Source organism: Dysidea avara, chromosome 3, assembly GCF_963678975.1.
Source record: "Dysidea avara chromosome 3, odDysAvar1.4, whole genome shotgun sequence".
In the NCBI taxonomy this organism is placed as follows: domain Eukaryota; kingdom Metazoa; phylum Porifera; class Demospongiae; order Dictyoceratida; family Dysideidae; genus Dysidea; species Dysidea avara.
The window spans coordinates 20,291,135-20,304,296 of NC_089274.1; the positions used below are offsets into that span (position 1 = coordinate 20,291,135).

Below are 13,162 nucleotides of genomic sequence, written 5' to 3' on the forward strand. Positions count from 1 at the left end.
GTTCTGCCCATTTTATCTCTGGAAAGAAGTCTGATGATGCAGGTGATCCCGATTTTGTCCATCCATCTATCCCAAGACCAGCGGCGGAGGAAGTAGTTGATATGAGGGGGGGCTGGGCTGACCCAGACTTATTTCTATAGTTTGGTAAGGTGAGACCAAAAAAAAAAAAAAAAAAAAGGTCACAACCAACTCACAAGAGCTTTCCACCTCACCAGCTACCATTTCTAGCTGATAAACTACATAAAAATCCTTACATAGCTCGCTACAAACTGACTACTTTATTAGAGTGACTGCTCTATTAGAGTATCTCGATCTTTATCACGGTTTTCAGCCCCACTCCAAGAAAGATAATTTTGGTGTGATATCATTCTGAGGGGGGGCTTTAGCCCCCTAGCCCCCCCCCCCTTTCCGCCGCCTATGCCCAAGACAGCTTCTAAAAAACTAAGTTCTACTCGCACAACGGCAAACGTGGAGAGCGTAGCTCGTTTCAAGCGTGCAAAATAAAGATCTTTGGCTAAAGAGATAGTAGAAGTGGAAGAGAGAGGAAAGGAAGTAACAAAGAGAAAGGAAGAAGAAAGACGTGCTATCGTCAACCAGCACGTTTGAAAGGCATTCCAGCACGACCACGGCAGTTACTGTAGCAGAAGTAAGCATCCACCAGCTAGAGATGAATCGATAGCATCCTCGTGTAGCCTGTACTTGCAGTCGAGTCGGAGTGGTGATGAGAGAGCCATTTGTGCTGAAGTAGGTAAGTCATGTGGAATCATGAATATACCTACTGTAGGTGTTAACTGTCATCATAACATTTTCAGAATGCCAGACGGATGAAGATGGAAATGTAGTTGCAAGACTGCAGGCAGAGAATAGAATGTTAATTATTATTATTAGCACTTTACAGTGACCAGCACTGAAGGTCTAGCAGCAACAAGTGCTGCAGCCTTAGGACTACCTAACCTAATGACTTGACTTACTGACTGACTGATAAGGTGAAGATCTATGCTGTTGGAGAGACCTGAATTAGATGTACGATTGCTGGAGAACAATGATAGACTGACAAGGTTTTATACAGGAATGCCAACATTTGATTCCTTTTTAGCTCTAGTTGAGTACTTAACACTTAAGGCTAAGGAGCTCAGGGCATGGAAAGGTAGCAGTACATCATTAGAGGAGAAGCAGTAACATGGTTCACAGCGTTTTGGTGGCTTATCAATTGCCAACCAGTTGTTTGCCATTCTAGTACGATTAAGACTGGCTCTACCATTGACTGATGTATGCACTCGTTTTAGAATGGCAGAGGGAACATACAGTTGAATGTTTACAACATGGATTTGCTTTTTATCTCAAGAGCTTTTATTGATTTTTCCCTTCCCTTCACGTGACCAGGTTACACAATGGATGCCAAGACGGTTCAAGAACCATTTCCCTAACACCAGAATTATCATAGATTGCTACAAAATAGAATGCCAGCAACACTCAGGGCTAATGAATACTTCAGTCACATACTCGCAGTACAAAAGCAGAAATACTTGGAAAGTTCTGGTAAGCTGTACTCCTTCTAGGTTGGTAAGCTTTGTGTCAGATGCTTGGGGTGGACGAATTTCTGATCGTGAATTAACAGAGAAGTCCGGACTTTTAGACTTCTTGAACTGAAGGATATGATAATGGCTGACAGAGGCTTTGACATACAGGAAGCAATAGCCCCTAAAAGAATTTTGGTTAATGTGCCTCCTCGTTTGGAATCTAGACAGAAGCAGATGGCAGCACATGAAGTAGAGAGGACAAGGAGAATTGCTGAATTAAGAATACATGTGGAGCGCGTTATTGGAAGAGGTCGACGTTTTGATGTTCTCAATCAAAAATTTCCCAACACTATGCATGATTTAGTTAGCAATGTTAACCTTGTTTGTATGTATCTTACTAATTTTGATGTACCACTTGTTTCATATTAAATATTAAAACCATTTACAGAAGTAGAATTAGCAAGTGTGTATACAATAGCTGATTACTATTTAAGTATGTACATGTTGTAATTACATCATAATGAACATACATTGTTGTTAACAAGTACAGGACAAGATAACTAGTACATTATACATGCATAGCTGGTTGACCACAAACCAAATCATTGAACTAACACTTAGCACTGGTATTCCTCTAGAAAGATCCTTCCAGACAAGATCTCAGGAACGATATAACGAACATAGAACTCCTCCAGCTTTTCTTCTAGTGTACCCCAGTACTCCAGGTCTGCCAATATACGCTCAACAACCACTTCTCCATTGCTATACACAACAAAGTCACACCATTCTCTGTTCATTACAGCCAGCTCTCCCTGCACTTGTGCAAAATAACGATGCTGCCGAGAAAGGTGCAACTTTCCATCTTCTTCTCTTTCCAGAAAAAAAAACTTCTCTCCAAATTTGTCAGCAATTTCACCTGGTGTCATCTCCACAGTGATGCATTTGTCAATGCTGTATGGACACTTGATTTCCAAACAACCACTACAGCATGTGTCCACACTTGTGCAAGTAACTTTGCCATCAGATGATGCACCAAGATAAGCTTTTTCTGGCATAAGATGTAACCCACTGTCCTCTACTATCATTGTCTCACCAGCATGATGTCGATTATCTATGTAGCATTTCCGTGCCTTGTCTTCATTCTCCTTCCCCCATCTAATCTGTGGTGGTAGTATAGTCATTGGCCCACCATATCCCATAAAATCTTGAACTAGCCTTCTTGGATTGGTAGACTCCCTTCGATGGAGTATCTCTCCAAATCTTGAACTAGTTATCCTGCCATTCCTCAGTACTACCCAAAGGTCATTCTCTCCTTGCCCTCTTGTAGCTTCTTCAATCTTTGCAGTTTCATCACTTGATATGGTCATATCACGAAGGTAGTCGTAACACTGTGCAACCTCTGGAACAAAAAATTTTTCTTGCACTACTGTAGATGCATGCTGATGTGAAAAAATAACATGCTGCCACAAAGTCTCTACATGGACCTGGCTTCCTGAGTGACCAGGCTGCCAAAATTGCATCAGTCCAGTGTTTGGTACAGTTTTCTCCAGGCGGACCATGAGCTGTTGCAGTCTTTCTTTGTGTACTACACAATCTTCAGTGCGGCGTGGATCAAATGCACTGCGACCTGTAGACTTGCTCACTTCTGGGACATCACCGTGACTTGGTTTAACAAAAGTCATATCACTTGCACAAGCTGGATTCACTGCTTTCTTGGGGGGTTGGTTCCATTTCATAGGGACAGAAGTTTTAGAAAGCTCCACTGGTAATTCAACATCTTTGGCATGAAAAACAATAGTGCTGCAATATGGTTACAAGCTTGTCCCAGTCTGTATAATAAAATATAATTACAATCATAATGAATATAGATAATTAATACTGATTGATAATTTTAACAAATCACATAATGGAATCAATTATGTTGATACAATTAATGATTGTTGTTATCTCACAATGTTAGCTAATGACTTACCCAGAAACACAAACACATTGTCCAGCGTAAACATCTCCATTATCTCCATTGAGTGACACAAACACTTCATAAGGTGTATCAGTGGTAAAGAGTGATAAACAAAGGCACAGAAATACAACACTCTCAAGTTTAACTTGAACACTGGTACACCCAGATGTTCTTGACATAACCATCAAAGAAGTACTTGTATGCTTTCAGAGACTTGTGAGCTCTCAATGCTTGCATGTCAAAAGTTTTATCCCGTCCATACACGAGATAAATTACTATATTGATCAATGTGAACTCAGCAAGGATGCCACTCAACTTCTTGCTCCACTGTGTAACGTTTGAAAACGACGGCAAACTCTTGAGAAAAGATTTTACTTCTTCGGTCAAGTACGAAATAGCTATCACATCTTCACCATTCTCTTCGCCGGATGAATCACAAACCGCCCCTATCTGTGCCATTCCAACTATCCTGTCTACGATGTCCTTCTTACGGGTGGAGCCGGTAAGGCAAACGGACAAGCTACTCGCAACCTTCCGCAGCTCATCGATCTTCTTCACAACTAACTCGTCCCTTAGTACAGCTATATCGCTGTCTGATAGTTCATTTCCTTTCAGTAAACGAGAGTGAATAGATTGATCCAGTTGATCTGCCATGCATCGTAACATACAGCTACAGCTTTGTTACAACGGAAGTTATCTATTACCTACCACGAAACGGAAAATTACACTTGAGCGGCTTCTCCGTGTTACGTGAAAATGGTCTATAGGTCCCACAACATAGTAAACTAATTGGCATAACACCGCAAGGTACCATCTCATTTGTGTCTGAAGCATGGGGTGATTGTGTTTCAGACAAGGTGATTGCAAAGGAGTGTGGCATATTAAGTCACTTTTTGCCCGGATATGTGGTTCTGGCAGACAGGGGCTTCAATATAGGAGACCTAGTTGCAGAATACCGTGCTGAAGCAGTATTGCCAGCATTTACTAAAGAAAAGAGCCAGCTTTCTGCAAAGGAAGTGTTAGGTTCAAGAGAACTTGCAAGAGTGTGTATCCATGTAGAGAGACTGATAGGAATGGTGAAACAGAAATACACCATATAGGAAGGTATTCTGCACAATTAATTCTATTAAACAATGTGTAGGTATAGTGATAAAAGCATATCAGACAAATTAATGGTAGTTTGTTGTGCACTTGTTAACAATAGTACCGGTAAATTAATAAGTTAAATAATATTAAATGATTTACAACCATACTATAATATATATCACCTTTTAACACGACAGTCAGGACAAAGCCATCTTCCTCAGGGCTTTTTGGTAATACTTAGGCATTCAAATGAAACCAAGTACCACTACTGCACTGCTCGTTTTCACACAATATCATGCGTCTACCATCATCTGTGCCATTGTATACACAGTATTTCTCAATGACGCTGTCGTTGGTAGAATCATTTTCATTTACACCATTGTTGGAACTGGTGTTTGGATCTTCACCAGGTTCAGGCATGTTGATAGTTTTACTAGCTGACAGTTTAGTCTTTGCTAACCTAGTAAACCAATGAGCAATCATCTCAGGTAAAACAGCTTTGATCAAGAACTCATCTACTGCAGGTAACAAAGTGGTAAATAGCTCGGTATCTCTTTAATCTTCTTCCACATACATGTACATTGCATCAGGGCTCCAAACCAAAAAGTAGTACTTGTTCACTTCACAAATGTTCAGTTGACACTGTACTTGGTAATAGTAAGAGTGAGACCTGTCCAACTGAAAATGTTCTTCAACATGATTAAGGCAGAAGCTTTTGCTCTCTTCCAGTTCTGAAAACACAACTTCATGCTGGCAACCCCACACAGTTACTGTACTAATAAACTTACAGGCCTCAAGATAACATATTTTCTTAATCAACGATTTGGATGGGTTGTTCACATCCGTACGTATTGCAGCTTTCAGATTGCTAGCAGTCACTCTACCTGCTCTGTGCACTTCCCATAATTTGCATCTTGCCTGCTGTCTTGTAGCTTCCTCTAGCGTTTCAGAATCTTTGTCGACAACTCTATAAAAACGCTTAACTTTGCTGCCGTCAGTAACGCTTCATATGATAGCTTCATCTTAGATGGATCAAACATTGATGTGATTGCTGCACTTTCTGTGACACTGGTACAAATGGATCATTAAACTTATGGTGGATGGACAGAATGTTAGGGTAGTAACCAAGCTCACTGTTCATTCTTGCATAAAAACTTTCTGGTCACTCTCCATTAGTTCTCTCAGTTCTAGATTAGATATCCTTTACACTATGTTTAAATGATTTTGGTTGCTAAATCATTGACTTGCAGTGGTCTACTTTGGGTAGGGAAAAACTCACTTCCTTCATGGGAACTGGTGGAACTACCTTCTTTGCAGGCAGCCACTGATTAGGCAATGATGTACATGATTGTGGTTGTGCTGCTTCATGCATGCACTAGAACCAACACGGTTACACACTTCAGATAGTCCTGCCATACAGGTACAGTGTCCACTGATCACCTTGTTACTCTTCTTCTTCACAGCTACCCAAGTCTTGTACAACACGCTGCTTCATTGCGATGGCTTGACTTCCCCTTTTATAATTACAGTGCTTGCCCATGTCTTAGTCTGTAACGTGCTCATCCATCCCTCTGCAAACACCATTCTGAAGGCATCTAAGCTTTTGAATGCGTTAGCTGGTTTACCATCACAAGAAGGGTCATTACTGCTACATATGAGATAACCGTAATTAGTGTAGCCCACCACTGGTAGAGATCCACAACTGAAAGTTCCATTGATGTAAGGGTCAACATTACACTTAATAAGTTTCTCTGTGTAACATGCCTTCTCTAATTTTGGCAATGCTTTCATTGTTCATACAACCTTACAATCCATTTAGCAGTCTACCACTACAAAAACAACTACACGCTACAAGACCACAACACGTCCAAATGGCGGATAGTATCATGGAATTAAAAATTACGGAGTTATGCGCAAATCGCAAATTCCCCTATAGGCTGTAAAAATTTTTTGACCAACAAACCTCAGAGAGTGTATAGTTAAAATGACTGTGCCTTAAACAGGCAAGCCATTTATAAGCAGGCAAACCCATCAAGGTATAATGCTTTCTCCACATTCCTCTGTGTGCAAAAAGAAGATTATTCCATGACTTTATGCACTATAAACAGTTGCCCACAATTCATGTGTCATTAACAATAAGAACATCAAACAAAGATATTCCTACTCTTCATGAACAGGTGAATCCAATGGTGTACAGGTTTTATTGATTTGAGCTTGTTTCACTGTGTATTAAGCAATAAAAACGTGCATATAGGTGTAGAGGTCCTTGGAGAAAATTTCTGACATTTTTTACACACGTTTTATTTTTTTGCTTCTCAGTGACTGTTCTATTAGAGTATATCTATCGTGCTTGTTTCATATGTTTGGTTTTTGCTCTATATTTCATTAGCTAATACCCTCAGTATTTTCAAACTACAAAAAGGTTTGCACTACGATAGCTACTTCATGTACAAACCGATTTTAAAGTTACTTCATCAAGCGGACTACCCTGTAGGTGTGACAACAAATCACTATAGCAATTTTTAAAATCACCTTTGTTCTTAATTTGATCTGTATGAAAACTGTACTGTAAATGTACTGCATTATGCTCTTACTGCCCTCCAAACTTGAAGTAAATCAACTAAACCATGCATGTAAATCAACTAAACCATGCATGTAAATCAACTAAACCATGCATGTAAATCAACTAAAATACACACTTGTCTGTCGTGCATCTGCACTAACTGTACTTGGCCACATGACACACTATCGTGTGTCCTGATCAGGTCTGTGAGGCATGTCAATAGATAGGAATTTCTCACAGATTGTAATTCATTTCTAGGTAGGTCTGTCTGTAAAGTTACTAAAACAAGTTAATAGTAATAGATTACCTTTTGTAATTAAGCATTATTGTGTTGATGTCCACTGAGCAGTAAGTTACATGTATAACTATACTGAAATATGGTGTAATAAAGTCCTGCACGTAGGGCAGGTACCAGTTCAATATATTGGATTTGATATTTATTACATGGGTGGTATTTTGCTACAATCAAAGATACACATATCAAACCACATCATGATCAATGATCAGAGCAATATGATATCTAAAATTGTTCTCAGTTTTGTGCTACATTGGAAATTTGTTTACCTGTTGCCTAGACACTTGTGTTAGTGCATAAAATGTACATTAGCGCACACACTGAGGCTACATTTTGTATGTAACCCAGCTAGCTGGGATACATACAAATGTAGACTAGGCTACAACTGGGCAGCAATTATATAGACGTTAAGGCTGAAATCAGATGTGGCGATTAATACTCACGTGATTAGTATGTGGGTTATTCCATGTCAAATCAACAAGGTATTTAGGGTCACCTCTTGGATTTTGACAAAACTTGGTGTGTTTGTAGTACCTGTCGTACTTATCAATCATGCAAATTTTTAGCCCCATATATCAGATAGTTTCTGATTTATGACCACAAATATTTTGAGTATTTCATGAAAAAATTGGTCCATCTGTAGATACAAAATCGACTGTAACTTCACACTGTGTAAATATTTTTAAATGCAATTTTCACTGATGGAAGACTGTTGACTGATCTTTCCAGTAATCCCTAAACTATGGGATATCTACTTAATTATGGTTCGAAGGTAATGTATTGAAAACTTTAATCCTTATATTTAGAAAAATGATTGAAATTCTAATCCTTTATATAAATTCAATTTTTTTTGGTAAATAGTTATTGGGTTATGGTCTATGTTTGATGAAATTTTTGTGGTGGGAGGCATGCACTCCCATACAGCAATAGCAGGCTACAAAATTCCACTGTATACCATAACATAATTCAATATATATCTCTTGAGCACATTGTGGTCCCATAACCACTTGCAACAAGGCCATGTCAAGTTTGTCTTACAGAGTGAAGGTGTCTAGTATTAGTCACCACCTGTATTGAAAGACCACTTACGTGCTGCAGTTTATTTATACTTCTATAATTGGATATTAATGTACAGCAGCACCAAAGCATTAAACCTTTCCAAAAATGGTCCTCAATAGACAGGCGGACTTTAAATGAGATCATCATGCATCCATAAACACGTGAATGTTGTACCGTCTCTTCGAAAATACTTTATTAAGTCAAATCCCGCTATAGTGCACTTACTTAGCCCCCACTCCACACTATTCAAGTTATGTACATGGCTGCATAGGTACAATGACCTCCTCAAAAAGGATACCCGGACACCTTGATACCAGGATATCTCTATGTACATTTGGACCTAAGACAAGTCTGTGGTTTCTCAAAAAATAAACACTTTATCAATGGTCCAGGGAATACACTAGATGCATTATATTATGAAGCACCTCAATGTGTGATTTAGTAAGTACTGTAATTACTAAATGGTCTTTCAAAGTATTTTACATTCACGCTTTGAAGATCATCAGTACAGGAAAATGTTAAATACACATGAAAGCGTGGTCAACATGTTTACCTCCTGCATGAGTATGTGCATGAATTAATGACTTGATCTTAAAAGTGGTCATGAATGTAAAGTGATTTAGTAATTAATTTCACACATTGAGGTGCAAGTAATGCATGTATATGGTAAAACCCCTCCATTCCTAGGACCATAATAAAGTGCTCGTATTACAGAAGCCACAGAAGTATCTTGGTCTAAATATATGTGTACCACTAGAGTGGGATTATAAACAGGCGTCCTGGTTATCAAGGTGTCCTGGTATCCCTTTTGAGGAGTTCCATTGTACGTACCTATGCAGCCACATATGCAACTTAAATAGGGCTAAGTCTACTACAGTGGAATTCAAAAAAATAAAGAAGGTATTTCTGAAGAGATGATATAACACTCACGTGATATGTTATATGGACACATTGGTGGTCAGATCTGTAATTTAAAGTCAACCTGTCCATTTTTGGATTTGCTAGAAAAGGTTGATGCTTTGGTGCTATACATTGGACATTAAAGAATAATAAATTAACTGCAGAACATAGATGGTCTTTCAATACAGGTGGTCACTACTACAAGTTGCATTGTACCTAGATACCTTCACTCTGTACGACAAACTTGGCATGGCTTTGTTGTGAGTGGTTATTGGAGGTGTACACACCCATACAGTAATAATAGACTACAAAATTCCGCAACATAATTCACTATATCTTTTGAGCCTATTGTGGTGTGAAAATTTTAGCATACATCCATGATCCATTTATTATTTGCAAAAAAAAAAAAAGTTCAAAGAATTTCAAGCAGCATTTTTTTGAAATATGAAGGATTAAAGTTTTCAATAAAGTACTTTCAAACCATAATTAAGTAGATATCCCATAATTTAGGAATCACTGGAAGAAAAGTCAATCAACAGTCTTTCATCAGTGCAAATTGCGTCTAAAAATATTTACACAGTGCGAAGTTACAGTCAATTTTGTATCTATAGATGGATCAATTTTTCATGAAATATTCAAAGTTGTAAATCAGAAACTATGGGGTGTATGGGGCTAAAAATTTGCATGAGTGATAAGCACCACAGGTACTACAAACACACCAAGTTTTGTCAATCTGAGAGGTGACCCTAAATTCCTTGTTGATTTGATATGGAATGACCCATGTAAGACTTGGATTTCGCCACAAAACCATTCAGACGGAGAACGTTCTGTTATCTTTATTATCCCATGGGTTGAAAATGTTGGGATAAGGTGAGAGCTAGTGCTATAGCTTATTCACCAATTGTTTCCATACATTTCTGAATATGGACCACACACCCATCACAAAGTAACCATGCTTTTAGTAAGCTCTGTAATTATTCCATAAACGATTTAATAAGCACTGATTAAAAAATTAAACTCGCATAACTGAAATTCTCCGTGATATCTCTAGGATTTGTCCGTTCATCGTAACTGAATGTAACCAGAATGTACTAGCTGCTGAACCACAATTGAAATTTTTAGGTATGCATAATAACATATCCAGTGATTGCACTCGTATTGGCTTGTGTGATTGATCGTGCTGTGCAGGCTATCAGCCTAATACAGATGGGAAGTACTACATACAGTGTATTAGCTGTAACACGGGAATTCAGGCTTTGCCTGATATGTGTACCCTCTTCCCTTGGGCCTGCGGCCACGGGCAGTTGGGCATACATATCAGGCAAAGCCTTCATGCCCATGTTACAACACCAAATAGATTATCACTATCAATGTAACATCATGATATATGTATCAAAGCCAAGATCACCTTATTCCACATTACCATATAGAGTATCCTCTTTCAGATGTAAAGTTACATTGAGACATTATATCTGCTAGAACTGTTGACATAATACTGGTCATTTGGGTGTGTGTTGTATTAGAGTAGTTTGCCTCACCACCTAACCTTTTGTGTGAAAGACAAAGGGCCTGGTATAAACCTCACAGCAGTAGAAACTTGCATTGTTGAGCACACCACTGCCTAAAAAAATGTACTGTATGTCATGTACAGTAGGTGTAATTGCACTCTCCTGATAAGAGATCTGTAGCTATTTAAAGGGCGGGCAGCGCCAGACTAATTGGATTCATAGTATTAATAAGTAGTTTAATATATGCTACTCGTACAGTATATACAGTAACCACTGTATTTTATTACTTGACACTTTCAACATCGATGACATCATCATCATCCATGGCAACCTCTTGGCTTTGACCGAGGAATGGATTCAGCCCACCAATAACTGAAGTTGATGACCTACAACAACGTAATTCATGTCATTACACCTACCAAGAAATTACATACAGTATCATCTTCAGTGTAGAAACCGACCATAGGATATATATATATATATATATATATATGACACAAGGCTTCACATATGGGGAAGGTACCTCACTTGAAAAACACCTCCTGAGACACTTATAAAAGGGCTTAGCGCTACTAGATTAAAAATTAGTAGTTGTCTGGGGATCGAGTCACCACTTGGACTTCAACAAAACCGAAATTAGGCTACAAGTAACATACGTTTATGTAGTCTGTGCATACCAAATTGTGAGTGATTCAATATACTCATTAGGAGGGCACAAAATATTCGACAGCATAAAAAAAGTGTATGGGTAACTTTTGTGAATTTCTGATAGTAAGCCAGAAGACCACCACCAATGTTTCTTTAATGCAAAAAATGGTCTTAAATTGTGTTGTAAAAATCAGAGGTAGCTAGAAACTTCAACTTTGGTAAAGGTACTCATCCTATCCTGGCATATCTTCAACACAAATATCAAATGATTTCATTTAAAGGTTTAAGAGTTACAGCCCATCAAATTTGAAATTCACGAAGTTACCCCGGTCATCACAGTTACCTCCATTACCTTATTATCAGTGTGGAATAAAAAGATTCACAAGTACTTTATCAAAGATCAAGCACAAATACTAGGCTCACAATGTCTTAACTATGAAATGCTTGCACAAATATCTGGTTAAAAATTGAGAACAAGAAATACTATAGCTATGGCAACACACAGAGAAGCACAGCAAGCTTTCTGCTTTCAAAAACAAAATAATGTACAATGACAAATATGAAAGAAATTGTGTTTGAAGCTCTTGAAAGTGTGTGCCTGTATGTCTGTGCATGTGTGTGTACAATGCATTATATCTAGTGAAATAAGTAACTGTGAAATCAGAGCTGAAACAGATACCAGTATATATCTGTTACACATTTTATCTGGAATCTTCTGAATAATGATAATCTGGAAAGCACCACTATAACCATGTGTAATAGTTTCATGTTAAACTTAGCTCGTGTAGTTGCCATGCTAGAAACTACAATACTATACAAGTACAAGGAAAAAATTAGGAATTTTTGCATAACGGATTGAACGTAGCTGAAAATGAAACATACAGTTGTAATAGTCACTTAATTTTTGATAGTTGGGTACACATTCAGATACAAGTTTTATTTTAGGGTTGAGATGTGCCTTTTCACCTACTGCAGCAGCTACAGTACATGCATCATGGACTTACCTTTGTATCCAATTTCTTTCTCTACTACCATGTAGGTGTTAATTCATGCACGGGTAGTGCATTAATGTCTTCCTGCTATCATGTTTATAATGAAAATAGCCCATATTTTCCACAGTGAGTGGATTGTGCATTTCTTGTACTGTTCTTTGTCTGCACTGCTGTGCAAGATATTCCTGGCACCATTCCTCCTTTGATGATGCATGCAGTATGCGCTGGTCACCAGTGATAAATGATGTTAAGCCCATGGCATTGATTAACCATAGCTGAGCATCAGTTAGACAGTCAATAATTAGAAGGTAAAGATTTTTTTTTTTTAAATGAACTTGTTGAAAGCATTTGGAGTTGCTCTGAAGGCACATATGGGTTTGATCATGTCTAACCAAATGGAAATAAAAAGAGTTGGGAAGAAAGCCCAAACACCTAACAAACATGTCCATACCATAGAATATACTGCTTATTGAAAACTTGATGAATACAGTACAATGGTTTATTAGGGGAGGTCCCTTGAGGTAGCAAGTTAGTCCTCACTTCAGCTAACAAATTTTTAAATATGAAATATGTAACAAATCACTGATGATTAACTTGTATAGACTGGTGGTATATGAATTATCTTTACTTT

The 13,162-nt window shown here is 38.2% G+C and overlaps 2 protein-coding genes across 3 annotated transcripts in view; both read right to left on the reverse strand.

The window, feature by feature from the left end:
* The window catches only part of LOC136250020 (nucleoporin NUP42-like), a 30,756-nt gene that overhangs the window by 11,555 nt on the left and 6,039 nt on the right, over positions 1 to 13,162 (reverse strand). For both annotated transcript variants that reach the window (XM_066042180.1, XM_066042181.1), the window contains exon 4: positions 11,179 to 11,277. In XM_066042180.1, the coding sequence (XP_065898252.1) occupies positions 11,179 to 11,277 (99 nt within the window). The remainder of the gene's footprint in view (positions 1 to 11,178; positions 11,278 to 13,162) is intronic.
* On the reverse strand, positions 212 to 7,182 carry LOC136250018 (uncharacterized). The gene is made up of 2 exons (XM_066042179.1): positions 3,493 to 7,182; positions 212 to 3,349 (listed from the first exon to the last, which is right to left on the reverse strand). Exon 2 carries the CDS (start codon positions 3,254 to 3,256, stop codon positions 2,138 to 2,140), a length of 1,119 nt encoding a protein of 372 aa, XP_065898251.1. The 5' UTR covers positions 3,257 to 3,349; positions 3,493 to 7,182; the 3' UTR covers positions 212 to 2,137.

Coding starts and splice junctions, on each gene's coding strand:
- LOC136250018 (XM_066042179.1), bottom strand. CDS start 3,256: ATGAAATGGAACCAACCCCCCAAGAAAGCAGTGAATCCAGCTTGTGCA.